We start from the raw sequence: 15,888 nt of genomic DNA on the forward strand, positions 1-15,888 counted from the left end.
ACTCTTTGTGCAACTTTTGAGATTGTGTTATCAAAGAATATTTATTTACATAACAGATCAAGAGTAAAGTGTTTCATTTTATCAATTTAGCTGGATTATAAAACTGTGCATAGGTTCTTTCATCGTGGTCTTATTATTTGTATCGAATCTTGAACATAAATAATTACTTTTGTGGATAGTTTGTATTTGTGCATAAACTTTAAAAGATTTAAAAATGAAAACAAATGATAAATAAGATCTACTAATCCTTGTGAAATTTTTCAAACGAAATATACATTGAAACATAGTAGTAATACTCTTTCATTGGCACGTTTCATATATGTCCTCACAATTTTTGACATTAAGCATTTTTATAAAGTTTCTGTGTAAAAAGGAGTGGACTATGGTTGGTCTCTAATTCTTGTTTTCTTCTAGCCGTGTTGTATGTCCTACTTCAATTTTTGAACTCAAATGTAAGATAATAATGGGATATCTTACTTATACTGCTATAAGACTAAGAGGCATACACATTAGATAATCAAAGTTATATTCATGCAATTTAAACTTAAATGCATCAAAATATTAAATTATATAATACAAATTCAAGTTCTAAAGAACGGTACTAAAACAGTTCCCAAACAGGAAAATCAAACCACGAATTCAGTTAACGATCTTTGCTCATATACATGAATAAGAGCAAACGCTACTCTACTTTCTTTACTAGTCTTATAAACAAAGTCAAGAAAATGTTATGCATTTGTTTGATGTGTGTAAGCTTTTGATTTGCTTTTTGATTCAGACTTTCCGTTTAGAATTTTCCTCGTTAATTCTGTTCATTTACTTTTTACTAGATTAAATACTCGTATCCATGTAGTCAAATCTATATGGGAATTTTTCAATTTCTTAATTCGGATAACAGTTGTTATATTTCTTTGGAAACTGAAACATTTCATTAAAAAGTCATCCACGAAAATCCACAAAAATCACGTAAATTGTTACCTCTCGAAACCAATGTTTACACGGAACGATTTAAAGTTCGTATATTTGTCCATTATTCTAATTAATTTAATTACAGATACAGAACAGAAACATATTGTCGAAGATTAATGTCATCTACAAGAATTTTATAAAAAATTGCACATTTTATTTCGAATCAAGGTTTATACGGGAATATTATACATGTATAACCCGATAAAACAGTTCAAGAATTCATGAAAATCGTTGATACTACCAAAATGAACAACACTGGGATAGTAGAATCTTTGTTGAAATGCTATCTTGAATACAATTTGCTCTTACAAATATTTTTTGGTCGCCTAAAATTTAAAAAAAAATGTGTCAACATTGATGACCTTACAAATCGTATTGTGAAATCTAAGGCAGACGAATGAACATCAATTTAGTGAAAATATTTGTTATACATTCATTTCAGTTTTACATCTCGTAAAATACGAACAACATCATCGGTGCGATGAAAGTTGTTGGTATTGTGAAAATAATTTGTACAGTTAAATGAGTAAAGTTTTTTTTTTTTTTTTTTTTTTTTTATAGTTGTGCGATACTGATTTTCAATGTCTGAGTCGTAAAATTACAATACAAAAACTACTTGAAAAAGAGTCGACACTTGTATGAGGAATACGGGCGTATGACATTAAAAAAAAATCCTTCTTCCATTTTCGCCGATATCATTTTTTCATTTGCGCCGATTTTATGTTTGCTTCTAATTACATACAATGAAAAAGATCAAACGGTTAACACTTTGTATAATGACTTATAAATGTTACAGTTACCATAGAATTTTACATAATTTATCACAATCTAGTTCGAAAACTATATGATTTAGCAAATATTTTTATTGATAATCAATGAATTGAATTCTTTTTATACCATAACCAATTCACATCACTAAGAGGTATGACTATTTTATCGCTGCAGATTCTAAATTAGGTTTATTGTTATTTAATTAATAAACTGATAACGTTGGCGATACCTAAACACACATGATAGTTTGTTTTATTTAATAAATATAGCATTGGTATACCATTGGTATTGCAATGTTATTACGAAAATTCAGTACTTTTTGGTAACATAAAAGCACTTGCCCGATGTTAAGACTAGTCCTGTTGTGTTTTACTGATTTACTGATTTTCGATAAACTGAGACCTACATCGGTACTAGATGCTAACAAGTTTGTGGAAAGTATTTATAAGTGACAAAAAATATTTACCATTAAACAAGACGAACTCTTAAGCTTCCGAGCGAAATTTCCCAGAACACATTGAAATCGGTTATCATACATGAATATTAGGGACGACATCAAAAGTTCAATGTAGGATAAAACATTCATATAGTTTTATCAATGACCCCCCTACCCCCCGTCTTAACTTAATTTGGAAAAAAATGATTGACCAAAAAGGATATACATTTAATCGATGTCAATTAAACAAAACTTGCAGCAATTTCGACCCCAGCTCCAAACTTTTTGAATTAAGTTTTTTTTTTATTCTCCATTGATTTTTTGATGTCGTTTCTAACTGTAATACTTTATTAGAAAAGTTTCAAGTGTTTACATGTCCTTAAAACAGAGGAAAAACTGTAAACGGCAAGACGAGGAGCTAGTTTAGCATAACGGTGTGGGTCTTTGTATGTTTTCGAACTACAAATGTTCTTTGGATTTCATCTGAAACGATGGTTTAATTTTCCTCTTTTTTAATAGTAAAAGCTCAATGATAAATTAATATTAATATTTAAAGACCTTCTAACAAATAGGGATGTTGGAATGTTTGTGTAGCCTGCTTTATTAGGATTTTTTTTAATGTCAAATTTATTAGCAATTAACTTAACCGTTGACTTTTTAATGACTTACAAACCGTAAAAAACAAATAACAATTTGTAGAAACCTTATTTCCTTGAACAAGGCGAATCAATATATTCTACTTAAAGAACTCGGACTTATATATAGAATTACCGGTTAAATTGCTTCAAATAATTATAATTTATTATAAAATGTGTTGGGTAATAAAATAACACTATTTGATAGTTAAATAAAATCAAGGGATAAATTGATATATTTGAATTCCTACTTTTCAATATAATGATTTTCTATTTTATTTATCTGGAAAAAACTATGTACAGACTGCATTTACAACCTATATACGAATGTTCAACACAAAAAACTTCTTGATATATGTATTTCATGTTTTAAGTATATGCCAGTAATCATGAAATAGAGTTGTAAATAAATTCTTGCAACAATTAACTATTTTAACAGCTTGTTTCACAACGTATAATCGAATAGATCTATATGCAAAAGGTCTTTCACTCTATTCAGGTAAATGTCTAGTTTTGTTTTGATTCTGTAATTTTCCTTTATTACATTTCATGCGAATACAAAGTTATTAGTTTTGTCTGTTCAGTCCAATGAATTAATAAGTTGTCGTGTTGTGTTTGTTCTTGCTTTGTTTTTACTTGTAAATAAACAATATGCATGCAAACGCCTATGAATAAAATCGAATTTTTCGTGCCACGATTAAAACGTGAATAGATGAGACGTTTTTGCAAGGTTGGTCATCATTCTTTAGTTGAAGTACATGTATAATAATATGTAATTCATTAGAACAAACACTTTTATTTTAGACATTCCTTTTAACGTGTAGAAGTAGCATGAACAGACACATTGACAAACGTTTTCCTTTCATCTGTTCTTAAGTTTTGAATCCTCTGACAAAATCATATATCATAAATCGTGATCAGGTATGTACTAAATTCCAAAACCAGAAGAAAATTGCACTACTATTTAGTAATTTAAATGAAAAATTTCATTTAAAGCATAATACAGTATCTTGTCTTCGTGTACTATATGTACATGGAATAATTTATGGAGTTGATTGATTGTATTGTTTGATTTTCGTCCAGTGACAAATATTTCATACGTTCATGACCAAAACATATACATTTTAAATACAATATGGAGGTCCTGCGATAGGCGGTCGACAGTAAGGTTGGACGTGAAACTGAATACTACTAGAATGTGAGGGTGAATGGAATACGGTCAGAAATTTAGACCGGTAACAGCTAGCCACACCCAGCTACGTCCACATCTCTTAAATAATAGGTGAAAGGGTTTCTAAATTACAAAGATCGTTGAACCTTGAAATCTATTCTGAAGTCTGTCATCATCGCTAAAGTAAATGTGACAATTCTGTGAAACTGTATTTATAGTACTTTTGTTTTTGAAACGATGTTCTGTACTACCACTTTCCTGGTTTGTTTTGTGGGAGTGTGTTCGCCTCGAAATCGGGAGGTCATTGGTTAGAGTTCCGACCATAGCAAACTCAATGCAGATTATTTCTGTTCTACTCCCTCTTCCAAGTTTGGCTGAAAAGGATTCAATCAAACCCCTGATGTAGACTAAGTTATTCAATGTTAAAAACAAGTTAAATACAAAGAGGAAAATGACGACAAAAATGCAAAACTTTGCGCTTAAAAAATCAAAATTATAATATTGGAAAACTGCATGAGATATATATTAACTGAAGAGTAATGATTAAACTTCAAATTGACTACATGATGCTGATATTTAATTTCTTCCTTAATGGCCTGTATCAAGTATGTCATGCATATCCTGGACAAGATTCAAAGTGTATCAACCTGAGGCAAATGAGGTCAATTTTAGTGCGACACTTTGATATATTCAGATTCTTTTTAAGAAAACTAATACTATATTAGCATGATAAATTTTATCCATTACAAATCATATAATAATTAAAAACCAATTGTTCAGAGAACAATTGAAGGTCTTTCCATCAAAACAATGTATTTTGATATGAAAGTTGTGAAACTAAGTTTAAAATGTCATTTCAATCGTCAAATGATAGCTTCTAGTACGCTTATTCCAAAAAAAATTGGTTTCCATACATTTTTTTTTAAATAAGGGAGATAATTTGTTACTTCCGGTTTGAAAAATGTTACTTACGATTATATTTGAATATTTACTTGACACTGATTCCAAAAATATCTGGTTCTATATACTTTTATATTAATAAAGTACAAAAAAATAGCTACTTCCGGTTTATAAAAGGTCACTTCCGGTTGTTTCTTTCAAGGTTAAATGGTTTGATACCTTTTTCCAAAAGTTTCATAGCTTTATCATGTATACATATAAAATAAAAGCAAAGGTCAAAATCTAGAACGTCAAATTAAGCTATGACCTTGAGATCAATTTCAAGGTCATGAACTAAGGACCTCAAATCAAAAGACCATAGGTCTTAATTATATTTGGTTAATAACTTATATCACCAAACACGTATTTTTAAATACAAGAGGGGAGAAAACTCCCTTTTACGTTCAACGTGCCCTTGCAATAAAAATTTATGTGTTACGACATGTCGCAACTAACAATTTAGTAAAAATAATTTGTTGATATCTTATACGGTCTTTGGATATAAGTGAAAATAAGCCAAATACAATATTAGAATATGACCTTGACCTTTGACCTTGACCTAATTTTCATTTTTTGGGACCAATGACCTCAAATCAAAAGATCCTAGGTCTCTATCACTTATGGTTTATAAGATAGAAATGCATATCACTTATATCAGATGCATAAGGGGAAATAATTCTCATATGGAGCGGTCATATTGCGTCGGTCAAAATAGGACAAATCATGCAAAGGATATAACGAGCAATTTTGTAAAATAAATTTGTCGTTATCTTTTACGGTTGCGAAGGAGTTGTGAACACAAGGAAAACAGTGTTTGGGGAGATAACTCCTACAAAGAAAAGTATTCGGTTACGCAGGGTAAATTTCAAAAGCGCATAAACTGTTTGATATCATATACCAAATATCAAAGCGACATATTGCGAAACAAATGTTTATTGCAAGAATAAAATTAGGCGGAAAAAAAAAAAAAAAAAAATAATCAGAAGAAAAACAATAGGTCTTTCCACAGAAAAGAGGAAAGACCTAATAAACAAAACAACAACGGTAATTTAGAAACGATCCTGGTAAAATTATCCTATTATAAAGGTTACCATTTCAACACTGTAATTAGATCAGTGAATATTGTTTTATTGGTCTATATTGATATTGATATTTTTATCAGTAAATTAAAAGCAAACGTAATACTTTTGTTGAATTCATATACACATTCATGGATCTACAATTTGTCGAAACATGTATCTTATCGTTGTACAAAGTTATGTTCTTATCTGACTGTTTATAACGTTTTTACACTAAATCCATTGGATGTTGGATGTGTATACTGATTGATCATTTAGTTTTAAATGCATGCATTTTTTTATTAGTTGTTAGTGGCTTTGAAGTAGCTGTCAGTAATTGCGATTACTCTCAGATCTGTACTTAGTGTCTTTCTGTTGTTGGGATGTACAAGAAAAAATATTTGCTTTAACATGTTTAAATAACAATAGAAAATGCACAACCAAGTATTACCATCTGTCTCTTATATTTGTATGTTCATTTAGATACTAGAGAGCCATACAAATTCAAAATTTGAAGAAGGACATATTTTTTGCAGTAAAGTTTGCATGTCTTAATAACTAATCTAAGTATTACATACCACATTTAGAAAATATTTACAATGTAAAAATAGCATTATCGCTAAAGTTTTCGAAGCTTTTACTAAGGATTGCTGAAGATACTGAATTGGTCGTTTGAGTGACCAACACTTATATTGCCATAAAAATTGATTGCATACATGGCATATGCCATGTAGGGTGTCTGAAATTGCCCACTGCTGTCACAAAAGCAGCCCATGAAGACAATGGTATTATATCACGAACTAATATACGTTGTTATATTAATACACAGTTTTGAATAACATTTTCGATACCAACGTGAAAAGTGACAGTGCAAATATAGGACAATTGTAGGCAAAAGACGATATAATACATAGGCTTTAATAATTGATAGCCTTTGTTTTGTGCGGGAACACTGCTGCTGCCTTTATCATAATCTTACCACGTCGGTTTCCCTAACACGCGAGCGGTTTTCTTTCCGAACGAATCTTCTGGCATTCGAACCTTATTCGAACACTTTTCAATTTATTTCACATCTACCTGTATTAAACTTTTATTAACTAATGCAAAGGTATCTTATCATGAGCCGGAAGTTGAAATTATGTCAAGACTTGTTAAACAAATGATTACGTATTGAACTTTACATAGGATGATATATTTGTTAATAATACATATAATATTACTAGCAGACAGTATCACATGATTTCTGTTGATATGGGTTACCATCACGTTATCGTATAAATACTAAAAAATGTTTAACAGTAATTACAGATTGAAAAATTGCACGACGAACTGAGCCATGGTAAGATTGCATTTTTGTAATATTTACCTTTTAAATTATAGCTTTCGAAATTTGGCAATTATATGTTCTTTGTGTAATCACTGAGGAGAGATTCGATATTTTAGAGCTTACGGCTGCTGATCAGATTTTTAAAACGTCACCCATGTTTGAGCAGAAAGTTGTAGGACAGGGATACATTGTATGTCAAAGAACGTCACGTCTTCTTTTTTTTTAAAGCTCATCGGAATATACCAAGACCTTTTTAATAAATATTCCGTATTAACTTAATACACGATAGTCTAGATTATAGCTACTGGCTTTGAATATCTTTTTAAAAAATTGTTATATTCTTTTATTTATCTTTGTAAGGTATAAATTTTAATGTTAAGTCAATGTTTGGTAATATCCATTTGTCTTGGCTAGGTACTTAAACATCCCGTTTACGTATTATTGTGCTATAATAATTTTTTGTTTTTTGTCTTTTGTTTTTGATCATGTGCTTTGTCTATATGCTTTTTGTTTATCTTTGTTTAAATATTTGCTTGTTTTATTGAGATTAAGATTACCCCTACTATCGACAGCTTTACTTATTATGACTGTTTGTTATATTCACGAATCGATGTCAATATCATGGCATGTGAGTTGTTTAGATTGCTAAAGAACCAGGTTTAATCCACCATTTACTACAATAAAATCGCCGGAACCAATCAAGGGATATGACTTTTGTTATTCATCTGTTTGATGTGTTTGATCTTTTGATTTTGCCATTTACAAAGAAACTTTCCGTTTTGAATTTTCCGAGGATTTCGGTATTACTTCCATTTACACTTTTCATCAAATCGGAAACCCTCTATGTCAACTAGTTTAAAGATGATAGTAACAAAAGAGAGTCAAAAGATACCAAATCGATTTTCAAACATTATTATTCGAAAATAAACTGTAAACACCTTAACAACTCGTTTTCTTGGCCAGTGTCTGTTGTGTCGTTTTGCTAATGAAGGTAGTCTAAAAATGTATGTACTACTACTAAATTATAAAGTTAGTAAAACCTTTACAATATTCTCCCATAAATGTAAAGATTTCGTTTTGAAAAACAAATATTTGAATTTTTAGTCTGACATGCATTCTCATTTTGTTATTAAAATGTAGCTGTTATTGGCATTGAACTAGATGTGAGATGTATTTTTTTTTATTCGTATGCTGAGGTAAGCCTTTTAAAACGGATTTGGTTGTCGTTTGTTGCTCTGCAACAAATTTGGTTTTTCTTTCATTATTTTGTACATACATTGGGTGGTCAATATTTTGTTCGTTTGAATTGTTTTACATTTGTCATTTCGCGGCCTTTAATAGATGACTATGTGATATAATCTTTGTTCATTGTTGAAGGCTGTACAGTGACTGATGAGTGAATATTTCTGTGTCATTTGGTTTGTTGTGGAAAGGTTGTCTGATCGGTAAAGATACCACATCTTCTGTTTTTTTATTAACGACTGTTACGTTACAAAAAAACAACACATAAAAGCAAATACTGATCACAACAAAACCATCTAAAACAACTTGGTTGAACTCTCAGGAGATCTGTAAGGAAAATCAGATCCAGCTAACAGTCGTGTTGCTCATGTAAGTTTAAACTCGGCATTAGTATAGTTCGATATGTTATGTTCATGGTTAAAAAAAACAGGATTGTGGTTAGGACAATTGGAATATTTATTAGAGAAGCAGATTTTTCCTAGCGGTCAACTTACTGATGATGGCGTATTAAAAAAATACGAAAGGATGTAAGTCAGAAAAATGACACTTGTTATCCACTCGTTTCATGTGTTTGAGCTTTTGATCTTGCCATTTGATTAAGGACTTGCCGTTTTGATTTTCCTCCAAGTTAAGTATTTTTGTAATTTTACTTTTGAATTTCATCACTTGGAACTCTTTGTTCAATAGCTTCGTGGTGTCCAGCAATCCTCTGGCATGGAAACCATGATAGAAACTGTTAAATCTTGGGCATCGTATCGACTGAAATATATATTCGCTACAAAAATATTGCTGCGAAGAAATATTCAAATCCTTTGATGTGTTTCAGCTTTTGATTTTGCCATTTATTAATGAATTTTCCGTTTTGCATTTTCCTTGGAGTTTGGTGTTTTGAACTTTTTTAGATTCGAGCGTCACTGATGAGTCTTTAGTAGACGAAACGCGCGTCTGGCGTAAATACAAAAAAATAATCCTGGTATCAATGGTAAGTTTATTTACAACCACTGGGTCAATGCCACTTCTGGTGGAGTTTTATCACCCGCAGGTATCACCAGCACAGTAGTCAGCACTTCTGTGCTAATATAATTTATCATTGATGTGGTCATATCTATTAATTAACTGTTTACAAAACTTTTGAATTTTTGAAATAACTTAATTGCATGAAAATGTATTGACAGATAGAATATTGACGGAATCCTTTTTTAGAATGAAAACAAAACAACAATGAGGTAAAGTTACTTTATAATAATAGTCAAGTATTGAATTATCTTTTGGTATATTTGCAGGGTTATCTATATACTGTAGTACTACTCATTCTTCCACTGATTGCACTTTACTTTCAATTTGCTGTGTCTGCAGGTAATATTTAATGCATTAACGCATTTTATTAATTTTGATATTAGAATATATAAATGACTTTAAAATGAGGAAAATGTTGTCTACGTCACTTCATAACTCTCATTGGCAATTACAACTTCTTGTTATATTTAAATAGACTTGAGTGGTTCTTATTAACATTTTGTCTATTGTTAAATTGTAAGATCATATTAGCAGAAAAAAGACAACTGTATAATTATATATTAAAAGAGGGGCAAAAGATACCAAAGGGACAGTCAAACTCATAAATCTAAAACAAACTGACAACGTCATGGCTAAAAATGAATATGATAGCAATTAAAAAACCTATCAAAAGCTTGATAATATATGAGGAAAAAAGCCATGTCATACAGTACTTGCAACCTTAGGCGTTACTATTTCAGCGATCAATCAGCGGTCATCGATCAGTCACCGATCAGTCAAGTTCGCGTCAAACTCACGTCAGCAATCCGTCAGACTTATAGTAAAAGTAATTGACTGATCGGACTGATCGGACGGATAGTACCGATCGACCTTGATGACGGATTGAACTTTAATACGTCACATGATAAACTAATACAAATTACGGAATCTTATTTTCGTTTAATTTAATTAAAATGGCGACTCGTGAAAATCGAACGTTCAATGATACATTTTGTTTATTAATTACAAGATTGGTCGTTTATATAAATATACAGTGTTAATTTCCATTGTTTAACGCAAGCGTACATTTTAGATAAATAAATTGAATGAAAACTACGGTTCCGAATTTGTGAATTGGGATTAAAAATTCGATATGTATCATTACTTTGTTTAGTTTACAACTCTGTTTTGTATTGTTCTGGTCGTACGATTTCAAATATTCAATTTAATGACTGTATCATGTATTTCCATAAGTTTACCATAGTACTATCATATGGTTGGGTAAAAAATTAATGGTAAACCCTTCGGCTAGTTTTTACTGTTTTAATGTCTAATCTTACCGTTTTAATTTCTTGACATTACTGCACGACTCGATTCTCAATTATATGTGTTAAGATAATCGTTGCAAATAATCCTGCTCAAACTTTAGCGGAAGACGGGGTTAACTTTGCATTGTTGCGAGAGTTTATATTCTTTGTTGAAGGCAATTGTAGTGACCTGCATTACAAGTACCATTCAATTGAGTTTAAATATGTGTTTTTTTTAGAAGGATCTCTTGACCAGACTATGACTTTTTGACTCTTAACCTTTGCATATTGGATGTGTCTCTTGGTATGATTACCTTGACGTCAAGTCAAGAGTCTCTGGTTTTTGTTAGTCTTGTATGTTTTTAATTGTAAGTTTATTTTATAATTTGGAGTTTGAACTGGTACACATTTTGTTAAGGGCCATCTGAAGCCCGCCTCTGGGCGAGGGATTTTCTCGCTCTGTTGAAGATATAAAAAAGAAGATGTGGTATTGTTGCCAATGGGACAATTATCCAAAAAAGACCAAAATGACACAGACATTAACAACTATAGGTACCCGTACGGCCTTCAACAATGAGCAAAGCCCCATACCGCATAGTCAGCTATGAGGACCCATAAGTGGCCTTTGACTGCTTTCTGCTATTTTGACATTGTGACTGTCTCTTTTACACATTCCACATTTCCATTCTCAATTTTTAAGAAACTTTAGTTCAGATGAAACTAAATCCTTAATTTCCATGATTATCAAGTAAGAAAATTTACTGCTTCAGTAGCACCGTGTGCTGCCAGTTGTGATAGATAATGCAACAATGTTTCAATCATTTTACCTTAGATTTCATTTCATGGACATGTAGGTATGGATAGTCTGCTTTAACATTATAAAAATTCATACAGAAGGTATACGCATATCAGTAAACTGAACTCAATGCTAAGAACCATTAAAGTACACTTAGACCGAGAGCTCAATCCAGTGAAACACTTTGTTAAGTTGGTCACATTTAACTTGAAATATCACTGTCTGTTACCAAACTGCACCAAGATTCTGAAAAAAAATGTGCAAGTTAAGTCTATTTAAAAAAGAATTCAATGGAAGTAAATAAGCTGATTACTGAAATAAATGTAGAATATGTCTATTAATCACAGATGCCCCTGTTTGTGAAAAAAATGAGTAAACTTCCACATATAGATGCAGGATTCGCGTAATTTTGACCGTTTTGTGACCATAAGCATTGTGAATAAGTTTCAAAACATTTGGCTGAGGCAAATTATATTATTAAAAGTCAAAGAACGGAAACAATAGATTTAGCAGTTTTCCTAACTCAGGTTGACATTTGTATCATTGGTACTCGTACCACAACTTTTTAAATCTAAAAATTCATGAACAGTGACGCCATCGGGACCCAATATTGAGCTTCATAGTAGATCTGTGTTATGGGGTGATGTTAATCGCGGATAAGGTTCCTAACATTTAATTGAGTCAGACTTATTTAAGAGAAAGGAAACGAAAGAGTCGGCACTTCTTATATTTTTTTAAAGGGACATGATAACTCTTGAACGGCAAAAGTGACACTTAAAAAATTTCAAATTTGATTTTGTGTTGAGGTGGGGATCCCGCTTACATGTCCAACCCCGCCTTTTTCGGTGTTTTTGTGCTAGTGGTAAGTCAGGAGCCTGCAATTCAATGAATGTCGTTTTTTTATGTGTTACATACTTGTTTTTTCGTTCATTTTTTGTACATTTTGTTCGTTTATTTTCTTGTTTGAATATTGTTTTACAATGTCATTTCAGTGCCTTTTATTGCTGACTATATGCGGTATTGTTGAAAGCTGTATATGACCTATAGTTGTTAGTGTTTGTGTCATCTGGTCTTTTGTGGAGAGTTCTCTTTGGCACTTATGCCACATAAGGGGGAGGGTTGGGATCCCGCTAACATTTTTAACCCCGCCTTATTTTATATGCACGTGCCTATCTTGTTTTTCGTTTATTTTTTGTACATAAATTAGACCGTTTGTTTTCTCGTTTTAATTGTTTTACATTGTCATGTCGGTGCCTTTAATAGCTGACTTTGCGGTATGAACCTTGCTCATTGTTGAAGACCGTGTGGTGACCTAGGCTACATTGTATAATTGTTAATTTCTGTGTCATTTAGTCTCTTGTGGAGAGTTCTATTTGGCACTATGCACCAGTTTCTTTATATATTGTGTATAAGTTTTGTAGTATTTGGTTGAGGCAAACTAATGTAAGAAGAGCGGAACCCGTTTTTATGGGACGTTCGGGACAGACGGACACTCTTTATGTTCCTAAATCATGGCGCCAACACAGAAGTTCTTACTATTGTGCTGGTGATACACATCCCACTAGCACTGTCATTAACACATGTACACATAATTTTTTTATAAAAATATTCAATCTTAATCTTGATTTCTTTATTTTTGGCCGAATGATTATATGCATGCCCTTTACAACGGCTGAATGAGTATCAAATTTGACAAATTTATTGTACATAATTATACATTTTATTATTATATTTTATAACTTTTTTTCCAAACAATTAAAGCTTACCAACTTATTGATCATAACTTTCCTTTATATGTCTTTTAACATTCTTTTTTGAACAAAAAGATTTCTTACATATACTTCACATGTATTTCTTTCAAATCTGACATTATTAAAAAGCCATTAATTAATAAAAGAAAATTCAACTTGATAATAAATGTGCAATCAAATATATATGCAAGTCGTCAACTGGTCAAGTGGCTAGATGCACATATCGTTAGCCATATAAACAACATGTCCTAATGTCCTAATTGGGTGGTTTTAAAACTTCTAGCATAGGCGGATTCAGGGGGGGGGGGCTTTGTGGGGAAATTTTGGTTGATTATATAAGGAATCATTGAAGCATAAATGGAGCGCCCCCCCCCCCCCCCCCCCTTAAAAAAGTTCTGGGTAAGCCACTGTCTAAGACAAGGGATGAGTAAAGGAAAAAAAAAGAATACAAATTGTCTGAATTAAATAAAAGGATGTTCGATGTACTGTGTACTTCGGTTTGTTTTAAAAATCTATATACGATGCTTTATTTTTATCTACTTTTCTTATCAAAATAATTAAAATGAGAAGATAAATACCTTAATGCTTCCTTCACCGTCGATGTTAAATTGAATGTTATAAAATAATTTTAGCGTCTTTGACCTACTTTACCTTTTTATTCGGAGACTTGCGGTTATCTTCTGTTATGTTCAACGGGAACATTAGAATGTTCTAGAATAGAACCCAGATGGAACCAAGAAGTTGGGTTGCCTTAACCAAACAACCCGGATGTTGAACCAGTTACCATGGTTTCGAACCAAAGAACCAAGGTTCTGAACCAGAAAACCCAGATGGAACCAAGGTTTAGAACCAGAGTGCCCGGATATAACCTAATTGCATTCGGAATTCTCATGACTTTTTATACCTTCAATGTATTTTCCAAATCATTTATTTATTTAGTATATTTATATATAATTTAGCAAAGTTTTATGAATTGAAATGAAAAGAATTGTACAGATAAAACCTAAATTAAAATTTCATCATTAAAGAATGGTCTTTTTCGTTTTATTTAGGTTATATATTTTCAAACCCGGCTAGTGTCTACATCGCGAAATTGATTTTATTATTTTCCAAACATACTCGGGAAAAACAAAATGAAAGAATCAGTTATTGAAAAATGTAGTCTATTTTTTTCAATATTTTAATTTTTTTTATCCTTATCATCATAAAATTCTTTAAAAAAAACTTATCATAATCATGTACTTTCTATATTCTCGTCACAATCGAAGCCTTTAAAATAACAAATATCAAAAATAAATGCTGTTTTTTTAACAAGAAATATGAATAATTTCAAACAATGCAAACAACATTACATTATATTTTTTCTGATAGTCTATTTTTACCTTAATAAAAAAATAACTACTCCTAAACAATAAAAAGTACAACAATCCAATGGTGGTAAACATAAATATATTCCTTAAAAAGAAAGAAATAATTTTAAGCAGATTTATTCTTGAATAATTCACATTTTCTACAAAAAACATATGAAAATCATTTATAACAACTGATTGCAATTGAAATTACAATATTTTACAATATGAGAAGAAATATTTGCATTTTTGGCAACTCTAACAAAAAAATAATATCTTTTTCCTTAAAGTAAACATAATTTATGAAGAACAACCAATCCTGATGAACAAAAAGTAATGAAATCATATGGCGGTTAATAATTTATATCATAATAAAGCAATAACTGCATTCTTATTCCACAAAAAATAAAAGTTTAAGTATTTTAAGTCTCATTATATCTTAATTGTAATTAGCAGACTTGTCTCAAGATGGTAAAATAACTGATTTCAAATAAAATTGTATCAGTTTTAATAAAAAGAACAATAATTTTGGTTATTTTAAAGAATGCGAAGAAAATTTTAGGAAGATTTTTCTGATATTCTTTTAATTTTATGAAAAAAAACTATTCTAAACAATAAAAAGTACAAAAATTTAATGGCGGTTAATAATATTCAGTAAAATGAAGAAATATTTGCATTTTAGGCAGCGCATACAAAAAATTTAGTATCTTTTTCCTTAAAGTAAGCATATTTGATGAAGAACAGCCAATCTTGATGTACAAAAAGTACTCAAATCATATGACGGTTAATAATTTGTATCAAAATAAATCAATAACTGCATTCTTATTCCACAAAAATAAAAGTTTTAAGTATTTTAATTCTCATTATATCTCAATTCTGATTAGAAGACTTGTCTCAAGCTGGTAAAAATAACTGATTTCAAATAAAATAGTATCATATTTGATAAAAAGAAGAAGAATTTTGGTTATTTTAGACAATGCAAAATAAATTTTTATATGATTTTTCTGATATTCTTTTAATTTTATGAAAAAACTATTCTAAACTATAAATAATACAAAAATTTAATGGCGGTCAATAATTTTCAGTAAAATGAAGAAATATTTGCATTTTAGGCAACGCGTACAAAAATTTAGTATCTTTT

General features: G+C 30.7%; 1 protein-coding gene across 1 annotated transcript in view; it reads left to right on the plus strand.

The window, feature by feature from the left end:
- The first annotated feature begins 7,233 nt into the window (after nucleotides 1–7,233).
- Nucleotides 7,234–15,888, plus strand: part of LOC139488392 (uncharacterized) — a 29,681-nt gene continuing 21,026 nt past the window's right edge. Inside the window, exons 1-2 of the mRNA XM_071273942.1 lie at nucleotides 7,234–7,318; nucleotides 9,832–9,904. Of these exons, the coding sequence (XP_071130043.1) occupies nucleotides 7,316–7,318; nucleotides 9,832–9,904 (76 nt within the window). The 5' untranslated portion in view covers nucleotides 7,234–7,315. The remainder of the gene's footprint in view (nucleotides 7,319–9,831; nucleotides 9,905–15,888) is intronic.

Source organism: Mytilus edulis, chromosome 9 (genome assembly GCF_963676685.1).
Source record: "Mytilus edulis chromosome 9, xbMytEdul2.2, whole genome shotgun sequence".
NCBI classification, from domain to species: Eukaryota; Metazoa; Mollusca; class Bivalvia; order Mytilida; family Mytilidae; genus Mytilus; species Mytilus edulis.